The 27,489-nt window shown below is 42.6% G+C and overlaps 1 protein-coding gene across 1 annotated transcript in view; it reads left to right on the top strand.

Annotated features, from left to right (window-relative positions):
* Positions 1-27,489, top strand: part of CIT (citron rho-interacting serine/threonine kinase) — a 114,245-nt gene that overhangs the window by 43,614 nt on the left and 43,142 nt on the right. Inside the window, exons 15-23 of the mRNA XM_056858944.1 lie at positions 2,974-3,027; positions 5,488-5,628; positions 5,895-6,020; positions 13,093-13,188; positions 17,154-17,270; positions 17,960-18,069; positions 19,228-19,402; positions 21,788-21,985; positions 25,449-25,502. Coding sequence (XP_056714922.1) covers positions 2,974-3,027; positions 5,488-5,628; positions 5,895-6,020; positions 13,093-13,188; positions 17,154-17,270; positions 17,960-18,069; positions 19,228-19,402; positions 21,788-21,985; positions 25,449-25,502 — 1,071 coding nt within the window. The remainder of the gene's footprint in view (positions 1-2,973; positions 3,028-5,487; positions 5,629-5,894; positions 6,021-13,092; positions 13,189-17,153; positions 17,271-17,959; positions 18,070-19,227; positions 19,403-21,787; positions 21,986-25,448; positions 25,503-27,489) is intronic.

Raw genomic sequence — 27,489 nt, 5'->3', positions numbered from 1 at the left:
TTGCAGACATTGTGAGTGGAAGTGCTGAATATTTACAAGTTGACAGGAAAATCCTCAGACAATTCTGGGGACAGGAGAAGTTGTGTCGGCTAATTAGGCAGATGGAGGAGTAAAAAGCTGACAGGGAGACATCATAAAGTGGGCATGCTGAGCAGGGAGTCTAGAGGCTAAGTGGCTAAAGTAAGAGGTCACGGGAGCAATGTAGAGAAAAATGGGAATCTGAGGGAAGGGCATAGGTAGAAGGTCGAGGGCAGAGGGGACAAGGAGCTGAGACAGGCAAGTTAGTGAAAGGGGATGACTGTAGAGACAAGTGGGTTTGGTACTGATGGAAGGATGGTGGAGATAGGAGCGGTAAGAGGATGGCTAAAGGGATACACGGTGTAGCAAATATACTCTGAAACAGGCATGATAAGTGCTTGAGGTGCAATGATCAAGTGGCTGGAAAGGAGCTGATGGCTGGAAAGAAGGAACAAGTAAGGAGTACTGTGGTCCAGGAAGCCAAGGAGTTGTACTGTTGTAGCAAGTTCAGAAGAAAATTTCTGACAATTTTTAACCCACCCCCCCAAGAACACCCCAAAGCTCCATGAAACCACTCCCCCAAAACGCAACACAGAAAGATTTTTACAACTGCTATAGTAGAACTTGGGAAATTCCCTCCCCAAGGGCAAAATTTCTGAATACCAGTGCTAGAAAGCAACATCATCTGCTAAATATCTGGGTGGCAGGCAGTTAAAGACATAACAGCAGGTCCGTTAAAAAAAAGAAAAAAAAGAGGCCAAACCTCTGTTGGAGGAAAGGGGCATAGCAAGCAGTAGGTCAAAAAACAGGGATTGGGTTTGTTTTGATACTACCCAAATTACATGGAGAGCTGGAACACACAAATGGCCTCCTACCCAACTTGCTCTTTTGGCAAGAGTTCTTCAATGCCTGAAATGGTTTAGAACATTCACAGGTCACTTTCCAGCTTAAAATGCAGGGAGAAGAGGACGAGCCATTAAGCTCAGGAGTTGGTTTAGCACGGATGATGCCTTCTTCTTTGGCAGGGATTCCTTGTGCGTTTAAAAGCTGCACAACAGGCAGAAATGTAATAGCTGCAGCTATTCCCAAGTGTGGAGAGGCAGTGGTGGAAGAAGCTGCACCTGTTAAGCTTCTAGTCATGCAGCTTTTAAAGGCACCAGGAGCCCTAACAGTATAAAAACATGGACTTGTCCCTAGGAGCAAGTTAACAGGGAAGTGAGAAACAAATGGATTAGTTATTTGGATGTACTTTTGGGCCTTTTTTATGTCTATGGGCCCTACAGTGAACAAGCAGCAGAGTGTAGTTTTGGGAGGAAGAGTTCTGTCTGTTCCGGCCTGTGTGGCATGAGTTCTGCCCCTTCCTCCTCACTACTACAGTTCACGTCATACCACAGACCAAATTAATTATCTACTTTCAATCCAATCAACCTTTATTGACATATACCCAGAAACATAACACTAGCAGTGCACAAAATTCTCTGTCCATTCATTTTCAGTTTAAATACAGTTTAAACTTTGGTCCTAGTTTTGACAACTTCATCAAAAATTCCGCCACCTTTAAAGTGACTTCAGGAATAGAATCATTCAATGAAAACCGGCATACAATTATCTACTTTAGAAATATAGATATGTTGTCTTTCTGCCCCATTCGAGGCAGTTTAAAAAAGTCAAAGCTGACAAAACATAAAACCGTATTAACAATAACAATGACAGCATGGAAAAACTCCCACTCATTTAAGAACTCGTGCCAGGCTTGCAAAAACATGGAGAGTTGTAGTGAGATCCTCCCTTTTTTCCAGAAGAGTCCACAGCTGGTGTTTGAAATGTTATTGTTCAAAGGTTCTCCAAGCTATCCCAGCTACTTGTGTATTCAGAAGAGATGTGGGGTCCGACTGCAGCCCCGAACTGTGAATTTGACTGGGGCAGGGGGAGGTTGAAGCATCTCTTGGATGCCTCATCCATTGTCTCTTGAGTTCTCCCCTACCCCCCACCCCAATGCAGTAAGACTATAGGGTTGATTTGCATAAAGGACAGCACTCACTGAGGCACAGCGTGAAGTATAACTTAATTAAAATGCCATGGTAAGGCTGTACTCTTCCATGATAATAAAAGTCACTTTGTGAATTGATTTAGGTCTGCAGGGATTGAAATGTACATGAAACAACTTGCTGAGCTGAATTGCCGTCTCTAGGATAGTGGTATACAGATCTGCTGAAGTTGCAGCCTTAGGCCGCTGAAGAGTTTTGGTGGTAGTGAAGATGTTGAGCTGCTCTAATATCTTGAGGGGTGGAGAAGGCAAAAAAGCTTCTGTCTGCAGTGGATTGGGTTGCTCAGATCCTGCCAAAGTACAGGTCAAATATAAGGGCCTAAGGAAACATGTGGAAAGAAGGAATGCTCAGAAAAATTATAGGAGGAGTTGGTGAGGGTTGGAAAAGGGGTGGGGGCAAAGAAAAATGGTGACCCATAGTTAGGAGCTACCACAGAGAAAAGGGCAGAAATACAGAGGTTGATTTTAAATAGCCACCCAGAACATGGTGCAGGGGGTTGGACTTGATGACCCTGGTGGTCCCTTCCAACTCTGATTCTAACTTCTTGGAGGTCTCTAGTCTTTTTAATAATGCAAATAAGAGCTTGGACCCCTGTATTATTACCATACAATGTTTTATTGGCAGAAAAATAACTGAATGCTCTAGATTCCCAAATGTCTTCCATCCTTTTTACCTTAAAAATAGAAATGTGATATATTTGCTGGCCCAGCTGGAATGATCTGGACTCCTTCTAAGAAATCATTGAGGGTTAGGAAGTGCCAGTTAGGAAACATTGATCTAAGATAGTGTAAGAGAGTAGAGGATTGCTTAATCATTGGACCGAGATGGAGGAAACCTTTAACTGGGAAGAGACATCAAATTAAATCTGCCTCATAATTCCCATTTTTTCTTCTGTTTCCTGTTGTAGATCAATGCAGAGCAACAGGTCAAAATCCAAGAGCTACAGGAAAAGCTGACAAAGGTAAAAGTTTGATTATGAGTAGTTATGAAAATCAGTTTTGCTTTGGTGGTTAAAAGTTAGAGATGTATAAACTGCATGAATACATCTCCTCCTTAGACTTTCCTGCAAGTCGTAATGCAGGGGAGAGAGGAACAATGTTTCATGTTCCAAAACAGAATTAGTCATAGTACTGTGGATAGGAAAGAGAGAAAGGGGGGGGGGGCTGGAATCTGAAATCGTGATGATCTCAGTGCTTTCTCCTCTTCACAACATATCATCCATGTTTATTTTTAAAAACGAAGCAGAGCCAGAATTGGAATATTCAATAGAAAGTTACTTTTAAAAGACCGCATCAGGCATATACTGCACAGGTGTGGGTTTTTCAGCATCGAGGGCTGCGCATTGCAAAAATATATTGAACCTTGAGGCAGCAACAGATTGCGGCGGCTTAATTTGGATATAGTTTTCATGAATGGGGTGGGCGCCAAATTATAACTTGTGGGTAATAGTGTGTGTTTATTCTAGAAGTGTGTGTTGTGAAACCTCTTCGTTCCAGCCCCTAAACATGAACAACCTTGGTGTGTGCTTAGCACTAATGAGGTGCTAAATTTGGACTTCATGAGACTTGCAGAGTGCCATTGTGATGGGAAGTGTGTTGGGGTTCAGGCTGGGGGAACTTGGGCATCCCTGGTGGTCCATGCTCATCAGGTGACCCAAGGAGAGCCACTCATCTCTCTTCCTAATGTGCTTCATAGAACTGTTGTGTAAATCGGCACAGCTCCAAGTATGCCACCCTGATCTCGATGAAGAAAAGGCAGAGGGAGAAGAGAAAGCTGCCACACACTAGGTCTTCCTCAGAGCCCCTTTCTCACGAACTTCCATCAAGGCCAGGGGAGAATAGGAGAGCCAGGGACTCTTACCTCGACACTGATCTTGCACATAATCTCCTATCTGAGCACCTTCATAGTAACATTTGTTATGTATATTGATGTAAACTGTTGTAGAACTTAAAATACAGTTCTTAAAAGCTAGGCTTTCCATATAAACCTGGAAGCTAAGATTAAGAAAGGTCCTCGGTCCTCATCTCATCTTTAGAAACAGAGAATCACATCTTGCTAACTGGATAGTAGCTTAGATTTTAATTGCCCCAGAAGACTTTGGGTTTGGTCCTTCCCAGGCTCAAGGCAGCTTACAAATACATAATACAATGCTAAAAGAAATAAAATCAACAATAAAAACATCATACAATAAATAAAGCATTTCTAAAGCGTTCAGTTAGCTAAAAAACATAAAAGTGCTTTGTTTTGAACCCTCTTCTACAACGAATAGAGGTGAAACTATGAACTGCTGTTATTGGTTCCCGCTATACACAGATAAAGATGTGGTGTCATTATGTCAAAAAGACGCCTGCAGAACTGGAAAAAAAAACAATCTCAGAAATGGCAAAGAAACCTCTAAGCCTGGTGATAATACTTTGGTCTTAATTACTTACTAATGAGTAATCCTTTGTCCTGATAGTCCTTTGTCTGCTGTGGATATGTTGAGCAGTGAATTAGTAATAGTTTGTGGTAGGATTAAAGGGCAGGAGCTCATTAATCTGGGAGAAGAGGAGTAACAGCACCTGTCACATTAATCAGCAAAAAACAAAATAGATATGAAGAGGCTCATTTCTGCTGGCTGAGGAGTTGCTTCATGTCCAGCTGGAACATGGTTGCTTCATGTCCAGCTGGAAGGTTATGTTATCTCTCTAAGAGTGAGATCTCTCCTTTCCTGTAGAACATTAGCTATGCATTGTTCATTTGGAGTTTATTCATCTGAAAGAGGAACATTAAAGTTAAGTATGTTTTCCATGGGACCACTTCCTGTTGCGGTTAGTCAATAAAAAAAGGCTTGTCAGGTGTAGTTTAAGACAGTCTAATCCTCTAGGCCATAGTCCACCCAGATGCACCAAAGAGCCCCCAAATCAGCCATCTCCTCTCCCTCCTCTCCCCTTCCAATTCCTGCCGTACTGCTTCCACTGTGCATGGCGGCTGTTGGTGCCTTAGCCCCATGCAAACTGGACTGGCAGAAGTCACCACAAAACACCGTGAGTGTAACAAGGGAGGGTCTGGTTGAAAGGTAAGTCAAAATGTTTGCCTAATTGCCCTGTAGTTGAGCTGGCTCTCCTTTAAGCAGCTATGGTTGTCACCTAAATGTGTGTACCTCTTGTGTTTGTAAGCAATTAAGGTGAGTTCAAGGCTTGGACAGCTGTTTGGCATGGTATAAAGCAGTGATGTTCTGGCACATGGTTGAAATATGGAGTTCAACATGGAACAGCATGTTGAAGGTTGATGTTTTTACATAATAGCAAGTTCAGTTAGTGACATGCAGAATTAAAAACTTCCCATAGAATTGTTACTAAAATGCTGAGTGTCATAGCTTATTAACATTTTTAACATGCATGGAGGCATTGGCTGTTACTCTGTCTGTTCTTTATTTAAGGCTATGAAAGCCAGCTCGGAGGCCACTGAGCTCCTTCAGAATATACGCCAAGCAAAAGAGAGAGCAGAGAAGGAGTTGGAGAAACTGCAGAATCGAGAAGACTCTAATGAAGGCATGAAAAAGAAACTGCTTGAAGCAGAGGTTAGCAAAATGTTAACTTTGAGGACAATTGCATAATGTAACTTGTGTTAAATGAAAGAATCGTTTTAAAAGAACACCCTGTTCATTTTTTTTTATGTTCAACTACAGAGATTTTTCTTTAGAGGCCTTTACTCAAAAACTTTGTTTATCAGAATTCAGCAGAGTTGTGTAATCGGGAAGGGCTTTTGAAGTGTCTGAACTGTGACTATTTGTGTGAACATCCTGACCTGGTTAGCTTCAATGATACTGTCCTGGTTGTTGGGCAGGAAAGGCGCCATTCTCTGGAGAACCAAGTGAAGCGTTTAGAGACTGTGGAACGCAGAGAGAACCGACTGAAAGAAGATATCCAGACTAAATCTCAACAGATCCAGCAGATGGCAGATAAAATTCTGGTGGGTAGCGATCTAAAAAAATAAATAAATTGTAGGCTCTGAGATTGGAGTGCGGTGGTGGGAGCAGGCATTGCCTCCATAAGATGTGGTGGGAAGTGTTAAATACAAAAGCCATTTGTCTGAAATTACTTCAGATGCTAAATGTTTACAACCGGAGAGAGGTGAAAACCACCAGAGGTACTTCATACAGGTGCTTGTGTGCTTGGATTTTGGGCCTTGACCATCCAGCTTTTTGAGGTCTTTGTGCAGATGTAGATGATTCAGTTGCTGCCACGGAGGAAGGAAGTGTCCAACCTCCTTTCCTTCTCATTAGCAGCTGAAAGCAAATCAGTTATGCATGAAAGCCTGTATTAGTATTCAGGCTTTGGATGTTCCTGTATGAGTAACTCACAGCTGGAGCTGCCAAAGAAGGACCAGAGGCCCTCCTCTCTTCTTGTTCCCTCTTGCTGACATGTAATCAAAGATCTGTATTATTATTATACAAACCCAGGTCATTTTTGCAGTTTAGTCCAGTCTCACCAGAGTGGCCAACCCGTGTCTTGGCTGTACCACTTCAATCTGCAGGTTGGTGTTCACATGACTGAATGATTCTCCGTATAAAAGCAGTCCCTTGTAATTAGAAAACGAGCATGCTAGGCCAGTATTCATCTCCAGCCTAGGATGGCCTTGGTGGAGTACTCTTTTTGCTACATCATTCAAATGTGTTATTGTGCTACAGCTTGCCATGCTAGAGAGATTTAAAATTCCAGTTGCCTCAATAGAAGCTTTTCAAATCAAACAAAGCATGTTTCGTAAACTCCTTATCCATCACGTGTTTCAGTTTTGTGACAATAAAATCTGCAGAGCCCAGCTTGGGAAGTCTTGGCAATCGTGCCTGTGTTCCAATGTCTGCTGCATCTTCTGTGTTGGAGAAGGACACAATTAGTCATCTTAACTCTTCTCCGAAGATAATAGATAATTGTTAGAGATCTGTTCTCTCCCGTGCATCTTTTCTGCAACAGTGCTGAATTTATTTAGCATCCAAGGAGAGGAATGAGCATCTATTTCTTGAGACTGGGAGAACAAGCATATCTGAAGATGCTGGGATGTGAGCGGGCACCTCTAAACAGGCATCTTGTTGGCTTCTGTTAGGATAGTGATACTTAGTGGCTCGCGAACCACATGTGGCTCTTCTGAGCACTGCTCTGTAGTGTGCCATATGTCCCATGTTTCAGGAAAGTGGGAAAGGCCCCTTTCCTGGTGGGTCTCATGGTTGGTAGGGGTTCCCACCTCGAAACATTTGCTGCCAGAGAAGCGGGTAAGCTGCAAGCCTCCCCAGGGTGTCGGGAATGGAAGCAAATGTGAGTCTGTGTTAGGATATCCATTCCCCTACTAAGGTTTTGTCACTCTCAACTGCAAAGGTTGACTATGGAGTGAGGCTAGAAGGGAATAGAACCTGCATTACTGTAGAGTAGCTGCTACTTTAGATTATGCTAATTGTCCTTCAGATAAAAAAAATTCAGTCCAATAGATGACCAAAGCCAACATCTCCATGACAACATAAGAAGCGTTCTTTTTTTTAAAAAAAAATTAAATTACATATTAGTGAATGCAAAGAAAACAGAAAAAAGACACAAAAATATGTAGAATACATAACTGTCCATACAGTTTTTTACTTTAAAACACAATCCAATATAATATATCAAACTGAGATTGCTCTTTCCAACATACTACTATAATTGGTGCGAAACATAGTTACCAGTTCAACTAAATATCTACCTCCCCACCATCTGATTTCTGATAATTCTAGGTTATAAATTTACGCTTTATACTTTTGAAAAACCAATACCTTAAATATATAACCCTCTATATTTCTCCTATCTCTTCTATATATGATTCTATCTTACTGTTTTAATCATTTTAATTACTCTTTTCTGAACTTTGTGGTGCTTTAACATTATGCAGAGAAAATAATTTTGATTAATATACAATTTCATCTTAACTAAAGATATACATCTCATACATCTATCCTTTCCATCACATCATATTTCTAACATTTATCATTTATTTACATTATCTCTATAAGGTCTAAGCATTATATAGAGCTTTGATCTTAATTCATTCATAATTTCAGCTCAAAAACATATAAACATAAGCATTCTTGGCTTGAAGGTCAGGGTTTACCTTAGAGAATTCATGTGCGCCCCTTTTGTACCATGAGCCTCCATGGTTACATAGTAGAGCATAAACAGCCTAAGGCTTGTCAGTTAAGCTTTTGCAAGGGGACACTTAGTCTGAAAGTTTAAACACCCTTCATACATTTGTGTATAAAAGAAGTGGCTGATATGAGGCATGCATTCTGGGTCGAAACAAGACCTGTGTCTAACTCCCTATAACTGTGTATGTACAGTGCCATCAAGTCACAGCCGACTTACGGTGACTCGAGCAAGGGGCTTTCAAGGAAAGTGAGAATCAGAGGTGATTTGCCATTGCCTTCCCCTGCAGAGCCTTCCTTGGTGGACTCCCTTCCAAGTACAATCCTGCTTAGCTTCCGAGATCTGACGAGATTGGGCTATACTATAGCACCATTCCTTCCCTTCCTTCATAGGTCCTTATATAAATGGCCTAGGCTGAACATGTGCTTTTTCTGAAGATTTTTTTATTGCCTTTCTTGCATCAATAGGCTGGGGTTGGATACTCCTTCCTAGCCCATGTGATTTGGTAAGATTTTGCGTTATGTAGTTCAGGAAGGAATTAATTTATATCCCTAGTTGAACTGAAGCACATCTAAAATTTGAAAGGGCGTGGGCTGGTCAAGGGGAATACAAGACTCCTTGGGGAAATCAATCAGTCCAATCAATCTGGCAAGCTACCTAGATTGAGTTTACTTGTACTGGAATAAGTTGTGAAGACTCTTATATATACAGAGCTTTGAGAGCTACTACATGCACCAATATTACATCGTATTCCCTATTACTATGTATGGGTGTGAAAGATGGACAGTGAAGAAAGCTGATAGGAAGAAAATAGATTCCTTTGAAATGTGGTGTTGGAGGAGAGTGTTACGGATTCCGTGGACTGCCAAAAAAACAAATCAGTGGGTTATAGATCAAATCAAGCCTAGAAACTAAAATGACTAAACTGAGGCTATCGTATTTTGGTCACATCATGAGACGACAAGAGTCACTGGAAAAGACAGTCATGCTAGGAAAAGTTGAGGGCAGCAGGAAAAGAGGAAGACCCAACAAGAGATGGATTGACTCAATAAAGGAAGCCACAGCCTTCAATTTTCAAGATCTGAGCAAGGCTGTCAAAGATAGGACATTTTGGAGGACTTTCATTCATAGGGTCGCCATGAGTCGGAAGTGACTTGACGGCACTTAACACACACACACACACAAGCACAAAAGCACACGTGAGTAATTTGCATGTGAATTCCTACTTTTGCCTACAAAGAAGCATTTTTGTATAGAAAATCTGTAGTGTTTGAAGTGGCCCTTGTAGAAGGATGAGCATTAGTTTTCATGTCGGAAAGGATATAACAGACAAAGGAAAGGCCCGTCTTGCTTAATGAGCCAGTGAGTCAGTCAGACAAATCAACTTCACTGCTGCCTCATAACATAGCGAATTATCTTTGCTCGATTCAGTTAATGCGGGGAACATCCTGACATCTCGGTACAGGAGAGATAGAGCACAGCAGTTACTGACTGTCAAAATGAAGTTCTATTATAACACAGACAAGTTTCTGAAACAAGCTATGGTTCTGGAGAGCAATCTAAATTGGCATAGGAGCATTTCAAATCTTACAGGGCTGCTAGAAGTTTAAAAAGAAAAAAACGGGGAAATCACAGATTGTGAGATTCTTCCTTCACACGATTTGGTTGAGGCCTGATTTGAAGAAGATGCTGTGTGAATGCGAAGTTCCACAAGGGGTGGCTTAGAACTCACCCTTCTGTGTTATCTTTCACAGCTGAATGGCAGCCATTCACTTGGATCCTGTGGCACCAGGGATAGTAATTCTTTGCATTCCCAGATCCTGACAAAAGATGGCCTGGTTTCTGTTGAGGTGGGCTCTGGTGAAGTATTCATGCAGTTATTGCAGATAGTCAAATTGATGGACAGGTCCTCTCTGTGGATCTTCCTCTCACAAGTATGGCTCTACCATTTGTAGTGGAGAGAAGAAGAAGAGTTGGTTTTTAATTGCCGACTTTCTCTACCACTTAAGAATCAAACCAGCTTACAATCACCTTCCCCTCCCTACAACAGACACCCTTTAAGGTAGGTGGGGCTGAGAGTGTGACTAGCCCAAGGTCCCCCAGCTGGCTTCCTGTGTATGAGTGGGGAAACAAATCCAGTTCACCAGATTAGCATCCACCGCTCATGTGGAGGAGTGGGGAATCAAACCCGGGTCTCCAGATCGGAGTCCACCGCTCCAAACCACTGCTCTTAACCACTTACACCATGCTGGCTCTCAAGGACAAGCTTGTGTTGAAGTTGGCTTATGGTTTTTCAGCCTGAGAGAACTGATGTGTGCTGAATCCATTCAGTTGTCTTCCTATGTTGTTGTTCTTGGTTTAGCTGTATTGTTTCTGAAGGCTTGGATGAAATATGGTGAGCAGTACAGAGTGTGAGCCTTCAGTGTTGAGCATGAAGGAGGGACGATATTCTTCAAATATGTTCCTGCATTTGGGAAGCCTGAAGAATTCCTGTGGAATGGAACACATGAAGCTGCCTAATACAGAGTCAGACCCTTGGTCCATCAAAGTTAGTATTGTCTACTCAGACTGGCAGCGGCTCTCCAGGGTCTCAGGCAGAGGAGGTCTTTCACATCACCTACTTGCCTAGTCCTTTTAACTGGAGATGCTGGGAATTGAACCTGGGACCTTCTGCATGCCGAGCAAATGCTCTACCACTGAGCCACGGCTCCATTCTATGGAATCTAGGTTAAAACCCCAGTTCTGCTACGGATGCTTGCTGGGTGACCTTGGGCCAGTTATTCTTTCTCAGCTTAACCTACCTCATGGTGAAGGGGGGAAAGCTGTGACGATAAAATGAAGAAGCACAGAAAAAATGTTACGCTGCCCTGAGCTTCCTGGATAGGATAAAAATGCGCCAAATAAATATGGTTTTGTGGGGGAAAGGAGCAGTGAATATCCCGTGACTGAAGAACTCAGTGATTTATTTTTTTAGGATCCGCGTTTTTGAAAAATGAGAGAAAAAGAGTAATGCTGAAAGCGAATCACCAAGTATGCATTGTTTGGGCTTTTAGGGAGTGTAGGTGTATGCTGCGTGTGGCTATGGTAACAGAGACAGGGGCAGATGAGTAGGAGCTGCTGGCGAATAATTATCTAGTGGTTTATCTGTGTCTCTGAGTCTGTCATTTTCAAATAGCCTCTCCTTGATGTTATGGAAGGCTCTTTGGCATATGTACAGGTGACGTTTGGGCTCTTGGCACCACATTTGTTGTCAAGGCTGTTACCAAATGATTTCCACAGGAGCCAGTTTTAGCTTCTTGGGATGGTCTGAGGCTTTGTCTTACAAAAAAAGAGTGCCTCTTTCAGGGACCCGCAACAAGCCTGGTTTTAGAGAGGGTAATGTTGCTGCTTGAAAGGTAAAGGTGAACTGTGACCTAGAAGCACGTGTTCTGATTATTCAAGATGCTGACAACCTAATTTTTGTGATGATGCCTTAGCATTTCTAGGACTCATGTCTGAAGGGTCCCACTGAGACGGTTGGCTGGTTCATTTGGTAATACTTGGGGAGGCAACTGGCTGCTCTTTTAAAAGAGCTGTACGGCAGCAAGAGCAGCTACCCTTGGGTGTCCTCTTTCTCTTTTGGCAGCACAGTTCTTCCTAATACCGGAGGCCGGTTAAATCAGGATGGTCGGCAAATGGTCCTTGCCTTGTCTTAGAAACAAGCAGTTGTGTTATAAGTCATAATTTGAAAGAGAAAGGAGCCAGTAAGTTGTAGAGGTTAAAAACGGCTGACTCTAATTGGGGGAACTGGGTTGGTTTCCCCACTCTTACACATGAAGCCAGCTGGGTGACCTTGGGCTAGTCACAGCTCTCTTAGAGCTCTCTCAGCCCCACCTACCTCACAAGGTGTCTGTTGTGGGCAGAGGAAGAGAAGGAGATTGTAAGCCAGTTTGATACTTCTTAAAAGGGAGAGAAAGTCAGCATATTAAAAAACCAACTCTTCTTCTTCTATGTTGAGATGACAAAGGCAGCGAAGTTCTGTGGTAGTGTGGCTGCTGCAGCAACTAAAAAGAGTTAACCAGTACAACCTACTCTTTTAAGGAGAAATGGCTTGAAATTTGTCTCCATGTGAACCACTGTATTTTTACTCCCTCTGAATTCCCCATCCACTCTACAGAGAACTGTGTTGCATTCAACATCCCGTTGGGCTATCAGCTTGGAAGCATGAATGAAAGACCAGTTGACACTTTTTATATCCATTTCCAGCCATGAGTCCTTCTTAGGCAGGGAAAGGGCAGGGTAAAAATAAAATAAAGTAGGTATAAGGTACAAGGTTGCTGGAGCTTCGCTGATTCCCCTTGGGCACAGATGTTGCCGCTGAAAGTAACTGGACTTCAAATAATATAATAGCAATGTTGTCTTTATACACACACACACAATATAGGCAGGTTGCTCTCATTTTCCTTCCGACTAGGACCAAACACTAATATGTGACAATTCGTCTACAGCGGTCCCCCTCCTTTGCTGGGATCAGAAGCTCTCAGGATGAGGGATGTGCTTGCTTACCACCCAGGCTAATCCAAGCCGTCACATGGACTCTACTGTCTTCACGCTAGAACTGCCGCTAGAGGTTTGCTACGTTGCCCTCTGGCAAGGAAGGTCGTGTGCCATCGTTTAAATCTATTGCTTGGTCCCAGCCTAGAAAACGAGCTTCCTGTGTAATCTCAGATAACTTTACGCTCGGGGTACTTTGCATTTTATAGTTTGCAACTGATGACCCAGGCATTGTACGTTGATAAATGGTAGTGTGTATGCATATATTTCATAGGTGTTTTCTTCTGTTTTTTTGCATTTTCCTCTTCCTTATTCTTAGCTATGTTTACATCTTTTGCATCTAGGAGCTAGAGGAGAAGCATCGGGAGGCGCAGCTTGCAGCTCAACACCTGGAGTTGCACCTGAAACAGAAAGAGCAGATGTATGAAGAAAGGATCAAAGTAAAGACGCCTTTTATCTTTAGGTGTAAACCATTAATAGCCCTCTGGATTTTAATTCAAGACCTTTATTGGCATACAATACAATAAATGATCCATACAAATGATGAATAGCTGTAGGGAAATAAGGAATATTGGACACCATCAATCATTAACCTTATCCAATCTGTTTTTGATAACTGAAAAAGTAGCTGTTTTTTAAAGTTCAGTAATTTCGGTTGACAAGTCATTAAGAAGACAATAAACTTTCAGGGCTTCCGAGTGTCCTGACATATTAGTCAAAATAGGATTGAGTAGATTGTAACGAATAACATCAAACTGAGGACAATAAAGAAGGATATGGGAAACCTACTCAATTGAATTTGAGTTGCAGGGACATAACCTTGCCGAATGTCTGTTTGGTTATATCTTCCAAAGGTAACAGCTGATGGGAGAGCATTGCACCTAGCCCTCTGGATAAATCTTAACTAGTTTGCTTTTTTAGTACCTTGAGTTCTTCTCCGCTATTGAGGTGTCGTTTTGGAGATATGTAAGATGTAACTTTTTTTTTGGTAGGTAAGAACTATAAGAAACCAGTTCTAAGTTCTGATGTAACTGATAAATCAAGTCTGTTTCTTGGAGAAAACTGAAGGCTCTGTTTTTGGTCATTGTTCATGAATGGAACTGATGCTAACTCTGATGATGTCTTTAAATATCCTGTGTGCCAGAAGCATTTCTGAAATTCTTCTTATTTGAATATGGGGTAATAATTAGTTTTCCAATCTATGTGTTAGATTTGACCAGCTTTTTTACTGGTTAAAAAGGGGGAGGGGGTTGCCTCAGACCACCAAAATGGTTATGGTGGGGATTGACAAAAGCCACGCGTGATGGGGGCTGCAGTGAAAGAAGGAGTTAAGTGAGATTGAGTGGGAAATGTTGGTTGGATCCAACCCCATATGCTGTAGATTAGGTTAAAATAGCAACAAATTCTGTGTGTTGGTTTATATTGTGAAAGGCAGAACATTGGTTGGGGAGGGGAGTGAGAGAATATGGCTCAGAAAGGGAAACAAAAGAAAGAATTGGCATGTTTTTTCAGAACTAAATCCAATTTCTCAGAGCAGTAGCATCTGCTGTTGAATCAAGGGATATCCTGTTGCTTTTCTGGTTGCCGCTATTGGGAACCATCTTGATGATCTGAAATTATAGGCATCTATCAAAAAATCTATTGTGTGCCATCCATCCGGTTTTCTGTCGAAGTATCTTGGGTGTTCCCCATCCTTCTGTTTTGTGATTGATTACAGTGCTATTGTAAAACCTACAATAGCATCTTGGAATGTGAAGAAACTTAGTGGGACCGTGGGGGAAAAGCACAACACCCTTTGCTCCATAACAGCCATGAGTCAGGATTTTGAAGATGATCATTAGTAAAAGAAAGTTGTTATGAAAAGAATGAATGGATGCTTGGAGAATAGAGCATAAGGAGCAATGTGAACTGCCTGAAAATGCATGATGTCTTATAGTGAGGTAGTGAAAGGAAGAGAAATTAGTCAGATAGGAGATATAAAATATCAGTGGGGCAAGTTGAAACACACTTGAAAAGCAGTGGGTTTTAATGGAGAAAAATGGGATCTGGCTTTTGCAGAGCAATTAGACTTCACCTTCTGTGTCATCTTTCTGTAGCGAGACAACTGCTTCCTCTTTTGCCCTTTGAATATATATATTATTATAAAATCACCTGCTGAAGTTATGACCTGCTCAAACATTATGACAGACCCTGGTTAGCCTCTATATGAACATGCCTGAGGGATCCTTGAGCTCCTGAAGCCCTCCTTTCTTGGCACATTGCCAGCCAATTAGAGATTCCTGCTTTGGTAGCAAACCACAGTTTGCTCTTGTATCTGAACCAGCAAGCTGTGGTTTGGACTTTCCGTATAAACCAGCATTTCACAGTGGACTGTGGTTTGAAATCCTTGTTTTGCAAGGCAGGCGTAAACTATACCTTGCCAGTTTAGATGGAACAGCAAACTATTTCTTCATCTTCGTGACTATTTCTTATCAACACACACAAAATGGGAGCAGGGAGGAAGGAGCGTGAAAGCATGAGGATCCTCCCGGCATGTTCATCTCTGCATAGCCATTGCATCTGAACCTAGCCTATGTGGAAGTGGGGGGCAGACTGACTCCCCCCCCCCGAATCAAGTTGTAATGAATATTTGCCAGTGGGAAAAGAACGGCAATAACATCTTGTAAGAACGAAATGAGCCCCTGTTGAGTTTTCGTATATGTGCATAGAACTCTAGGCAATGAGTTTCTTATGTAATCTGCGATGCAGCAAAAAAGGCGGTTTTGAATTTTGCACTGTTTAGCCCATGGGTGTCTCTCCTCTTTAAAAACGATCTCTTTGTAAATATTGCTTTGCTCCCAATGATCAAAGGCCTCTAAATGTACTCGCATAAGAAAAAATGCAATTTAATGAGCCCCAAGACTGTTTAGATTAGGGATCCCCAATATGGCGCCTGTGGGCACCATGGCAACTGACACCTTTTCTGATGCCTGCCAAAGGTTTTTAGAAAGTGGGCAGGGCCAGATGGGGCTTTTGCCCAGCAGGGCTTCTGATTGGCCGCCGGAGAGCTGATCGGCTGTGCAGATTAAAAGGCATCTTGTTAAACGGAGCTTCTCCCTGAAATGTTGAAGAGCTACTAGGAGATTTATGTGTAGCCTTGCTCCCTGACATTTTGTGGTTGGCTCCGTTTTCCTGCTGCAGCCGCTTTGTTGTTGTGCCCACCACCCTGAGTCAGAATTCCAAAGGTACCTGCAGGCTCCAAAAGGTTTAGGGGACCCTTGGCTTAGATAGTATGGTTGTGTTGTAGTCTGTGCCTGGCAACTTCAGATCATGTGCTGTGGAACAGACGCTGCCCATCTGCGAGACACATGAAAGTGACCATTTTATGTAGGGTGGTATAGTGGCAGATGATTCTGACCTGGCAGATGATTCTGACCTGATGCATTCTCAGGTGCATTCTGACCTGAGAGCCAACGTGGTGTAGTGGTTAAGAGGGTTGGTTTGGAGTGGTGGACTCTGATCTGGAGAACTGGGTTTGATTCCCCACTCCTCCACATGAGTAGTGGAGGCTAATCTGGTGAACTGGATTTGTTTCCCCACTCCTACTCACAAAGCCAGCTGGGTGACCTTGGGCAAATTACAGCTCTGTTAGAGCTCTCAGGCCCACCTACCTCACAGGGTGTGGGGAAGGGAATGAGATTGTAAGCCGGTTTGAGTCTCCCTTAAGTGGTAGAGAAAGTTGGCATATAAAAACCAACTCTTCTTCTTCTTCATAATCTACTGGTAGTGCTTTTAAGAAGCTCTTGTTCATTTCAGTGAGGCTGGTGCCAGGGGACCATCTTGGCTGATTGGTCTGACCCATGAGAAACAATCTCCCACTCCAGCACCTTTAGTTATTACCAATAGTGCCTTGTATTAGTGAAAGAGCATGGCACTTATGTAAGGCATATGAAGCTGTTTTCTGCTGAGTCAGACCATTTATCTATGTAGTCAAGTAACATCTACTCTGACTGGTGGCAGCTCTCCAAAGTCTTTTGCAGCCCTGTAGTTGTTTGAGATAGTTTAAGAAATTAGTATCGCACTTGACAATAGTTGGGGTGCCACTATCGAGAAGGCTGTGTTTCTGGTAACCTACCACTGTCACATGGCATTGTACAGCAGCATCGTCTTGGTGGAAGCATCTCAGCTGACTGGCAGGGTCATGTTAAAACATGCAGTGCTTTAACTGGCAATGACAAGGATTTAATTCCTGCATGCTAAATATCTGTTCAGCCATTGTTATGATACCCTCCTTACATCAGTTTTCCACCATGGATGTCAATACTTTTGGGTTAGCATTGCTGCAGAACAGTGCCCTTTATACTGATGCTGCTTCATGATGAATGGAAATGGGTATGAAATAAGGAATATTCTTTCTTTTCTTTAGGTGCTGGACCATCAGATGAAAAAAGATCTGGCAGACAAAGAGGCCCTAGAGAACGTGCTGAGAAAACATGAAGAGGAAGTCCATGAAAAATGCAAAATTCTTTCAGAACAGAAAGCAGTATGTTACTTTATCATTTGACATCAACGAGTTGGTTCCGTTTTGGATAGCCAAATGGATCATAACTATATCTATAAACATGATGGCATACAGTAATGGTTTGCACCTGCTTGGGAAGTCCGTCCTGCTGTGCAAGTTGAGGGTTATAATTCCATTACCTAGTGCAGGTGAACTGTCCCCAGTAAGAAGCGCCCTGCTGGATCAGACTAAAGAGCCATCTGGTTCAGCATTTTGTGGCCCACAGGATGCTTCTTTTTAGCCCCCTCCCATATTGCTTTGAACTTTCAAGATTCTCTTTGGATTCCCATTGGGGAGAAAAGGGGGGTTACATATCTAAATAAATACAGCAATGATTTTCGTTTTGTCTGCCATTTGTTGGAAAGGATTATTGGGGGTGTTCTAAGATGTGCACTTAATTCACACAGGTTGTTTGTTGGTTAGCTTCTAGGTCTTCCACATCTGTGAACTAGAAATGTACCCTACCTACAACGTGACCTGTCCCTCCCTTTCATCTATGCCTTTCAGAGAAGATCAATAGTATTAGGCAAGCTGTCTTTCAGGGAATCTTGTCTCATCACTATTCACTTCATTATAGATCCTCTGATAAGCTTCCAAAGAGCCTCAGGATTCACCAGAACATTTTTAATGCCACTGTTGTATAGTATTAATAAAAGGTATCTTTCTTTCAGATGATCAATGCTATGGATTCAAAGATTAGGTCTCTGGAACAGAGAATAGTGGAATTGTCTGAAGCAAATAAGCTTGCAGCAAATAGCAGCTTATTTACACAGAGGAACATGTAAGTACAAGAACTGCCGTTAACCTATCTTTTTGGTTTACCATGCTCTGGAGATGTGTCGAATTCCTGCTACTGAAATAGTAAAGTAAGTCGTTTTAATAAAGAAGCTCTTGACATGAGCTTGCTGTCTTTGGTGTGATTGGCTGCTTCACTAATGTGAATTGCAAGCCTGCAGTATTCCTTTGTCCTCGGATGCCTTCTCAAGTTGGTAGTGTTTCTCTTTCTTATGCTGTCATCTGACTACTTTCATTTTTGGGGTTGGGCAGGGAGTCCTGAATTTTTTTTAATCCTGAAGGTCTTTTTGAAGGTAGAAACCGGGATTGACCAAAGTTTCCATATATGCATATTTCTAGCTTGAGTTGGGAAATAGTAGGTTTTCTGAATGCAACAGGATACGATTTAAAGTCTTAGTTATATGGGATGGGAAAGGAAGACAAGCTGGTATTACTCTTGCCGAGCTTGTTTTGAACCATGCGGTGTGCTTGGTTTTCAGGAGCGTAATGGGCCCAGCACTGCTGTAATTCTACTGGTCTTTTAACTGTGGGAATAGGTTGTAGCCCCCTGCAAGTTCTCCTTGCTAGTTTGTACTATGGTTAATGTTTATATGGCCACTTGTCTTGATACTGGTTAATACAAGTCAAGGTTCCCTCTCAACCAGCTAACCAACTAGTGCTGGTTAAGGTGGCTGCTAATGTAAACGTAAACCACATCAGAGTGGAGGAAGCACAGTGCTTCTGCTGCTCTGGATTCCTTAATCTACCTTATGTTTACGGGATCAAAGCAACAGGGGGCATTTTCTGCAGGAAGTCATGCAAACTTTCATATTCTGATTTCAGAGGTCTCCGTTTCCTGAAAATTAGCCGCTTCTTCTCTTAGAGAGATTAAATGAGGCAAATTCTGTTCTTCTAGAGTAGAGTGACAGCAACATTTTAAATCGCATGCCAGTTAGCTCCTTATTCTAAAATCTAGTTGTAGTATGAACTAATTTTCTTTTGACAAACTACAAGATTATTTGGGGGAAAGCTGTCCAGTAAGCTTGGGTAGACCCTGGTAACGCAGCAGCAGTTCCTGGCTTGCGGATGATCCTTTTCCATTGCATCCCAGTGAAACGTTAGGCTTTCGGCTAGGTTTGGAATACTTCTTTCTCCCTCTTCTCAGGAAAGCGCAAGAAGAAATGATTTCTGAGCTCAGGCAACAGAAGTTTTATTTGGAAACTCAAGCTGGAAAGTTAGAGGCCCAGAACAGTAAACTGGAGGAACAGTTGGAGAAGATCAGCCATCAGGATCACAATGACAAAGCGCGTTTGTTGGAGCTGGAGACTAGGTTGCGAGAGGTACTACCTTGCTTTAATACTTGCTGCTGTTACTGTTTCTGCAGCTGCTGCTAGCAGTATTCAACAGCTGCATAGCACCAGCAATGTGGTAGCCCTAATGCTGTCATTATAACATCTCCCAGGCCAGTGTCCTTCAAGCTAATGTCCTTCAAACTTCCCAGACCCTGGCCCCACATTAAGAGGTGTAACACAGTGAGAAACAAGCGAAGGCTTAAAGCCATGCAGGAGTTCTCTCCATCACTGAGTGACCTTGCCTGCAGCTTTCCCCAGCAAGCACACAAAAAGAGGCAGGAGAATACGGCATTGTTGGTCTATCTAGCAGGTCCTTCCAGGAATCAGAAAGAAGGTAACTTCAGGGGCTCACAACCCAGCAGGAGGGTTGTGACCCATGGGTTGAAGACCACTGCCCTAAGCGCATGAGGATAAGAAGAACATGGCCATCCAGTTTCAGCTGGCTCACGGTGACTCCATCCATGGGGCGTTCCAGGCAAGAGAGGAGCAGAGGTGGTTTGCCGTTGCCCTCCTCTGTATAGCAACCCTAGACTTCCATGGTGATCTCCCATCCAAGTACTGACCGTTGCCAACCCCAAGGTTTGACAAGCCAAGGCTGAGCTGGCTTCCCAGGCTGAGCTGGGCCACTTGGGCTGCTTAGATGAAGATAAAGCTGCCTTGAATGCTTTAAGGGAAACAGTGATGAATAACTATCCACAGCTGCAGCCCAGGGCCATGGGAGAGCTCTAGAAGGGTATTTGAAGAGATGCATAATAACTCCTTGAAATGGCTTCCGCTACTTTGCTGTTGTACTTTTAGTCACACTGGTCATCAATATACCAGAGAAGTCATAGTAAAGCTTTTGTCCCCTGTGTCAGTCATAAATGCCTCACAATAGGGGCCACCCACAGACAACTTGGGGATGTAGAATTTGGGGGATTCCCCATGTATGCAGAAAAATATGAATCTGAAGAAAAAAAAATTCCCCTCTCTCACTTGCCTGATGAGAACTGAAAATGCCCCAGGGCTATGGTTTGTGAGGAGCGATAGTTGGCACCTAGTTTAGGAAAGATTTCTGGACCTGTGTTTCTTTTGCTAATCTTCAGCCGTAGGGCAGAGTTGGGGCACTAACCATGGGTGGAGTGTGCTCAGTTTGGCATTTCCTTGCTTTTTTAGCCTTTGCGAAAAAATGGGACTGGGAGGTTTTAAAATGCCAGAAGGGGCTCCAGGAAGACAGTTTCTGGAGGTTCCAGGAAAAACCTCTTTGACCCAGGTTGACCTAGTCTGTGGGTGGAGACAGAAAAGGATGAAAACTGCTGACAGGGAGGAGAGAGCCCTCTTTTGGCTGGGACACACAGGGAAGACAGAGTTCATCTGAGGCCTGGAGGAGGCAGCCATCTTTGACAATGTGCTGGCCCCAGGGGCTGATGAAACCTTCCAGGTAATGGAATCTAGATAGAGCCTTACAGGACCCTAAGCTTGAGAGCCTGTCGTATATTCCAACATCTGATAGGGCATGTATAGAGAGAGGAATTGCGTTTCTCCCAGTTCTTTTGAATCCCTTGCTCAATCTGTTGCTGTGCTAGAAGTATCCCTGGAAATGTTTTACTTTTAATAAATACTTTTAAACTTTGAATGCTGACCATAGTTCTCTGTACCACATAGTCCTCCACCAGCTTGGAACTCGCTATTGGAAAACAGGGGGCCCCGAGGAGGGAGGGAGGCTGGCAGTTGGCAAGCAGCTATTTCTCCAGTGGCCACCCCAGGCAGTATCTTGCCTCTGTGGTGCCCAGAAGTTTGGCAAGCGGGAGACACCAAGGCAAGGCATCAGGGGCTGAGAGGGACACTGGGGGGGGGGGAATCCTGACCCCCACCCCAGTGGGCAAGTCCTACAACGGTCAGGTGGTGGCAGCGATTACCGGAAGGAAGAAAAAGGCAACCCCTTCCAGGAGAGGTTGAGAATCCATGGGAGAGGGCAGGAGTGGAATAGGGCCTGAGAATCTGAGCAGGCCCATTCTGCCACAGCCTTAATAATGGGTTTCTGTTGCCACAGAATTATATCTGGAATTACTTTTCAGATCTGATGTCTTAAAGGTAAAGGTAGTCCCCTATGCAAGCATGGGGTCATTACTGACCCATGACGTCAACTCACAACGTTTACTAGGCAGGCTATGGTTACGGGGCGGTCTGATGTCTTCGATTGATGCAAACAACCAAAACTAAGCCAAAGGCATTATTTTTAATCTTTTGAATATATATCCCTGTCTGCATTAAAGAAGTGGAACAAACCTGGCCATGTGGCACTGAGTAGTGATGCTTTTCCAGAATCACACTTTTAAGCAAGTTTATCCTTTAGAAGTATAATAGGTATCAATGCTATACTTAACTCTTCAGGTTAGTCTGGAGCATGAAGAACAAAAATTGGAACTGAAGCGACAACTAACAGAATTGCAGCTCACCCTCCAAGAGAGGGAATCTCAGATTTCAGGGTTGCAGGCAGCACGGGCGGCCCTGGAAAGTCAACTCCGGGAGGCAAAAACGGAGCTGGAGGAAACTACAGCTGAGGCAGAAGAGGAGATTCAAGCGCTGACGGTAAGCTCTATCCTTCTGGGCTGGAGTTCTGTCCCTTTGGAAGCGATGGTCTGGATCCGTTTGAAAATGGGATGGTGAAATAATGTAATTTAACCTGGGCTGCTGATCTGCAAGTTGTTGGCTGTTCCTGCTGCTCTTAACCTTACATGTTTGTGATGCTGAGTTGATGCTTGTAGAATTGTAACCCACAGCAGACTTATACTTTTATGATATGACAAGGCCCCACTAGAGGAGGCTCTTCAACTAGTAGAAAACAGTCCACTTCCCTTACATGATACCTAAAATTTGAGGTGGATCCCTTCCCCAAATTCCTTCAGTTCACATTGTTGCATGCAGAAAAGGGACTCCAACTGTAAATAACTGCTTGGTTTCCACAAAGTCTAAGGTGATCCTTTCAAACAGGGGTGCAGCTAAGTTGTCTTGGAAAGAGAGAATTCTATACCAGTTGCTATTTCTGATCATAAGCCAGCAAGATGTTTTTATAGCCTGACCTCAAGGGGCAAAGAAATGTTCTGTTGATGAATGAGGATATGAAAAAGTCTACTCAGTATGATACTGTACATTTGTTCTAACGGGCACTTCAAGAGAAGCAAAAAGTTCTTATGTGACCTCAGATTAAGTATTTCACTTTTAAAACTAAAATTCAGAAAATCTGATAGCTCAGACTCCTAAGGGGAAAGAATGGTCTTTACCAAAAAGTCCAGCAGTTTGCATGTCTGCATTCTGAATCAGACGTTGATTTCTGAATATGAACTGATGCTGAGATCTCTTATACTGTGGCTTCACCACAAGTTTCCTTACTGTCTGAAACATTACACCCTGGTGCTTTTTGTACCTTAGAATTGCAAAAATTGATTTGTTCCTTGAGTTGAAATATGCCAGTTAGCCAGAGCTCGAAAAATATAACCATCTTGTAACTCTACTAATAGATCTCTAACAGATCGGTAGCTTGGTAAATGAATGCCAAGTGATGAGAGGATTTTCCTTTGATATTTCAAGTGATGAGCAGAAATTCAAGATATAGGTGTGGACCTCACACCTAAAAATAGCATCTCATTGAAACAAACAATTTTTATTTTTTGTACATTACACAACACTGATTTTCTGCTCATGTGTTAATTGCCAGGTTAGCTACAGGTAAGTGACCGTACTTTCTCAACATCATTGTCCCAGAAAATATCTACAGGAATACAGATGGTATTGTGTGTTTTATCTTTAATACCACACTACTTATTCTAATGTGCTGTCCAATTTTTAAGCAATGAAATGAATGCTGCCATAAACTTGTCCGTTTTTATGTCTTACTGCGTGTAGCAAGTAATTCATTAGAACAACATTTTCTCTTGATCCTCTTACCTGAACCTAAATGTATACTGATAGATCACAATGGGTAGCTGTGTTAGTCTGTCAATAGCAGTAGAAAAGAACTAGAGTCCAGTAGCACTTTAAAGACCAACAAAATTTCTGGCAAGGTATGAGCTTTTGTGAGCCACAGCTCACTTCTTCAGACTATCCTACTGACTATTTTAGTCTTGCCTGTAAAAGAAAAAGTGCTTGAAGAAGCCGAATCTTTCCTTGAAACTTTTTGCCAGATTTGTTGGTAGAGGTTAACTTGCTTTGGCTGCTGACTGTTTCTCACTAAAGCACCAGTCTTTGCTAGTGCTTTCACCTAGCTATACTGGAAGTGACTTAGCAGAATGTAATGAAAGGAATGATATTTGCCTTTCATTTGGGACTCCCTTTCAACCTTTATAGCTGTTCCTTAGGGCTTGGGGAATTCAGCAGGAGACTTGTGCATGTTTCGCTCATGTTGTTGATATTACGGGAAAGTTATATCTCTCCTGTTTTCTGAGATGCACATCGGATAAGTGTTTCTCACTGGGGAGTACAACACTGGTATGGAACATTGACAAGTGATGGATGTCATACTACGCTTAGTTGGTGGCCAACCTGAAGCAAGGGTGCCATAAATGGCACAGGCAGTGGGAGTGTTTAGCTCAGCTATAGCTTAAGATGACTTCACAGGAGTGGTTGTGTTGGTGCTTACAGTAACACGACTGTGAAAATAACATTGACTAGAATGCATAATTTGCATTGTGCTTTAGAAGTTGGCCTTTTCCGCAATAAAAGAAGTCCACGTGCGTTAAAGAGTCTTGTGTGAAAACACCCATGGCATCAGGTTTGCACACTTGCCATCTTCTCTAATGTTGTGCTAGTGCCTGCTCCTTGGTTCAGTAGCTTGACCCTGAGACAAAGCTCCTCCCAGCAGTGGCCGCTGCATACGTACTAGAATGTCACTGTCTCCTACTTCGGACTTCTGACACACTTGCCAAAAAGGTTGGCCGCTGCTTTTCTCCCCAGTTTTGTTATATGGAAATCAAATCCTTTTTTTCTCGGTACTGAAGCAGTCTTTCGACCTTTCAACTTTGGAACATTTGGCTTCTTGGGCAACAGGACAGGGGAATGTTTGATGAGAGTATATTCTGCTTTGCATTGAAATAGTGAACATGTAAGATCTTAATGCTCCCAAAGAGCATCTATTTTAGTCTATTGACTAAGCCACTCATTGGTTTGATATTAAATCCAGTGCAAAGATGGGATGAGGGATGAGAATTCTTGTTTGAGCCTCTCTTTTTTTGGTTGAACGGTAGTGGAAGGAGTTTTCTATTTAATCACTTTTGACTTTGGCTGAATAGTTTTTCCTTTTTTGAGTGTCTTTGGTACGAAGTGGGTGTCTTGAATAATAACGGAATGTCCTATGAGTCCCTCTGCTCTGGCCACTGAATGTCAAAGTCACAGTGATGGGGAAGGACCAATTTGCTGAAGGATGAGCTTTGCATTTGTCCTGCTTTGCTTGTAAAACAAGTAAAAATGATGCATGTGTTATAGCAGCTGTCTTAAACAAATGAAATGCTTACTGTTTTTGAGTGGGTCGGGCTTCCCTCTTCCAACAATGTCATTAGTCAGCTTGGTTGCTTAGGAAAGGATAAGACCGTTAGGTAGGCTTAATGATAGATTAGGCGGAGTGTTTGTGATAGCCAACCTAATTCTCTCTCTTTCTCTCTGTCCCTCTTGTTTTGTAAGAAATAAAGCACTCCGGGAAGTATTTGTTCAGATGTGAAAATGCATATGGCAAAAGTCGAGAAAGCAACTTTGTTATTAAGTGGCCACTGTCTTCTGTGGGTCATTTAAAAGGAATGTTTTATTAATGCATGGCATTTGCCAGAAAGCAGTGCATAGAATTGTACATTTAGCTCCGGTAGCTGAGAATTGGGGTTCTCAAGGATGCTTTAAGTCAATGAAACTTCTGGTTCTTTTTGTCCTGCTAGTAGTCATAGCCTGCAGCATCTGCCTTCTAAACTTTGCTTGCTGGTAGATTGTTCTGCAGTTCATTTAGAAACAGCTGTTGGATTCTAAGTCTAATATATGAAAAAATTGATGATCAACTTCTTACCTCCTTTAGGCGCATAGAGATGAAATCCAGCGTAAATTTGAAGCCCTTCGTAATAGCTGCACAGTGAGTATTAAATACAGATCATTGAATTATTTTGAAATTAAGGACGAGGAAGGAAACTAATTTTACTCCTTGAAGTCAAGGGTTCACGATACAGGCTTTTGCCTTCAAGGAGTTGCCAGGACCAAGATTGATTGGATTGCTTCTTTAGACTTCAGGTGAATCTCAGCTTAGAGGTTTTAACCTGATTTTAAATTTGACGGCATTCCTCAAGTTTTTGAAGAAGTCAATCTGAAAATCTCATTGTAGTGCAGCTAATAAGAATGGTGTAGCAGCTGCAGCAAATGATGGTATATATAACATTTCCCTCCTTACAGGTATAGGGAAATATCATAGTATAGTGTGGAAAAATAACGAAGGGCATCCGGTCATACCACAACGGTTGTGAAAGGACTTGTAGGCTATGATAGTGTCAGTCTTTCATATCTTAGTAGGAAAATGCACATATATTTTCATACATAAATGTGTGTATTGCTGCATTGGGCCGTTGCTGCACACGCTGGTATACTTTGCTGTTTTCCTTACAAGAGGTCCTCTGCATAGGAAAAAAATATATAGTGCATCAAACCTATCCTAAGGTTCCCCTCGAAGAATCCTGTCTGCAAACTTGTGTATCCAATATCCTTTCTCTACCATCAGCATTTTAGTGACTCTCTTAAGATTCCTTTAATGGCATTCAAGACTGTAGCTTAGGTTCTGATGTGGAAAATACCAGGTATAATAGCAGATACGAGTTGCTACTTTCACAGAGAACCTCCTCTGGTTGTATTCCTCCAAGATACTGTTCCAAAGGGTAGGCTACCTTGAAACAAAGTTTGCCGTTTCAGCTTGATGCAAGGGCCAAGTTTTGGACATAGTTACTTTATATAAGTTCACATTTCTCCACTGTTCTGGACTTGGAAGTCAGAAAGCACAGAAAATAGGCTTATGGCTGAACACTCTCTGTAATGAAGAGAAGCTAATGTTCCAAAAACTTCTGGGGTTGTCGTTCTACTTTAAAGCTCCCTCATTCTCCCAAGATGGGTTAGCTCCAGGCAACCTTGCTTCTTTATGAAGACGCATGATTACAGAAGCTTTTCTTCCTTTGCTTTCTTGCTGCTTTATGTTCAGTGCTTCTTCCCTGATACGAGCATGTGGAAAAGGCCAACAGATACGCCTTTGAGATATCATTGAGTGTGGGGGAGAGAACCGCTCTACCACATATTTGACTTCAAGATTGTCTGCTAGCTTGCCTGTAATCATTAACTGTTTTTGGAGCTGGCACTGATTTGCATGTGACTGCCACAAGTGATGACTTGCATGTGTGAATAGGCTGCCGTGTCAGATATGTCATAGATCGAACTGCCTCGTCATATCAAATGCAGTGCTTTTCAAAGAGTCAGTTCTCATTTTCAGCTACCAGATGACTAGTGCATGAAAGGAACCAAGCAGTGTATGTGCACGTATGATCCAGCCCATTGCGTATCAGTGGGAAAATGGGAACCTCAGAGTGTTACTGTTTTGAGATATATTAAGGAGTTTGGAAAGACAGCTTGAGCCAAGGATGATTGGAAAGTCTGCTTTGCTTGGTGCTATTACAATTAGTTAGAAGTGCTAGGCAGGTTCTATATAACAGTAGCATAAGAAGGGCCTTGCTGGATCAGACTAATGGTCCATCTAGTCCCGAATCCTGTTTCACACAATGGCCAACCAGTTGCCCTGGAAGGCCAACAAACAAAGCATAGAGGCCAAGGCCTTCACCTGGTGTTCCCTCCTAGCACTGGTATTTAGAGGCTTACTGTATCTGAATGTGCCCTTTAGGCCCATGGCTAGTAGCTACTGATGGATCTGTCCTCCATGAATCAGTCTAATTCCTTCTTAAAGCCATCTAGGCTCTTTGTTGCTCTTTTCCCTGTAGAATTCTATAGACAGAGGGAAATAATCAATGGAAAGCCCAGTAAATTAAATGAAGACTTTTGCTGAATGCGGGTCAATTCTCTAATGAACAGCA

The sequence above is a fragment of the Euleptes europaea genome, chromosome 13 (assembly GCF_029931775.1).
Source record: "Euleptes europaea isolate rEulEur1 chromosome 13, rEulEur1.hap1, whole genome shotgun sequence".
NCBI lineage: Eukaryota > Metazoa > Chordata > Lepidosauria > Squamata > Sphaerodactylidae > Euleptes > Euleptes europaea.
This window is presented reverse-complemented; position numbering and strand designations above follow the sequence as displayed.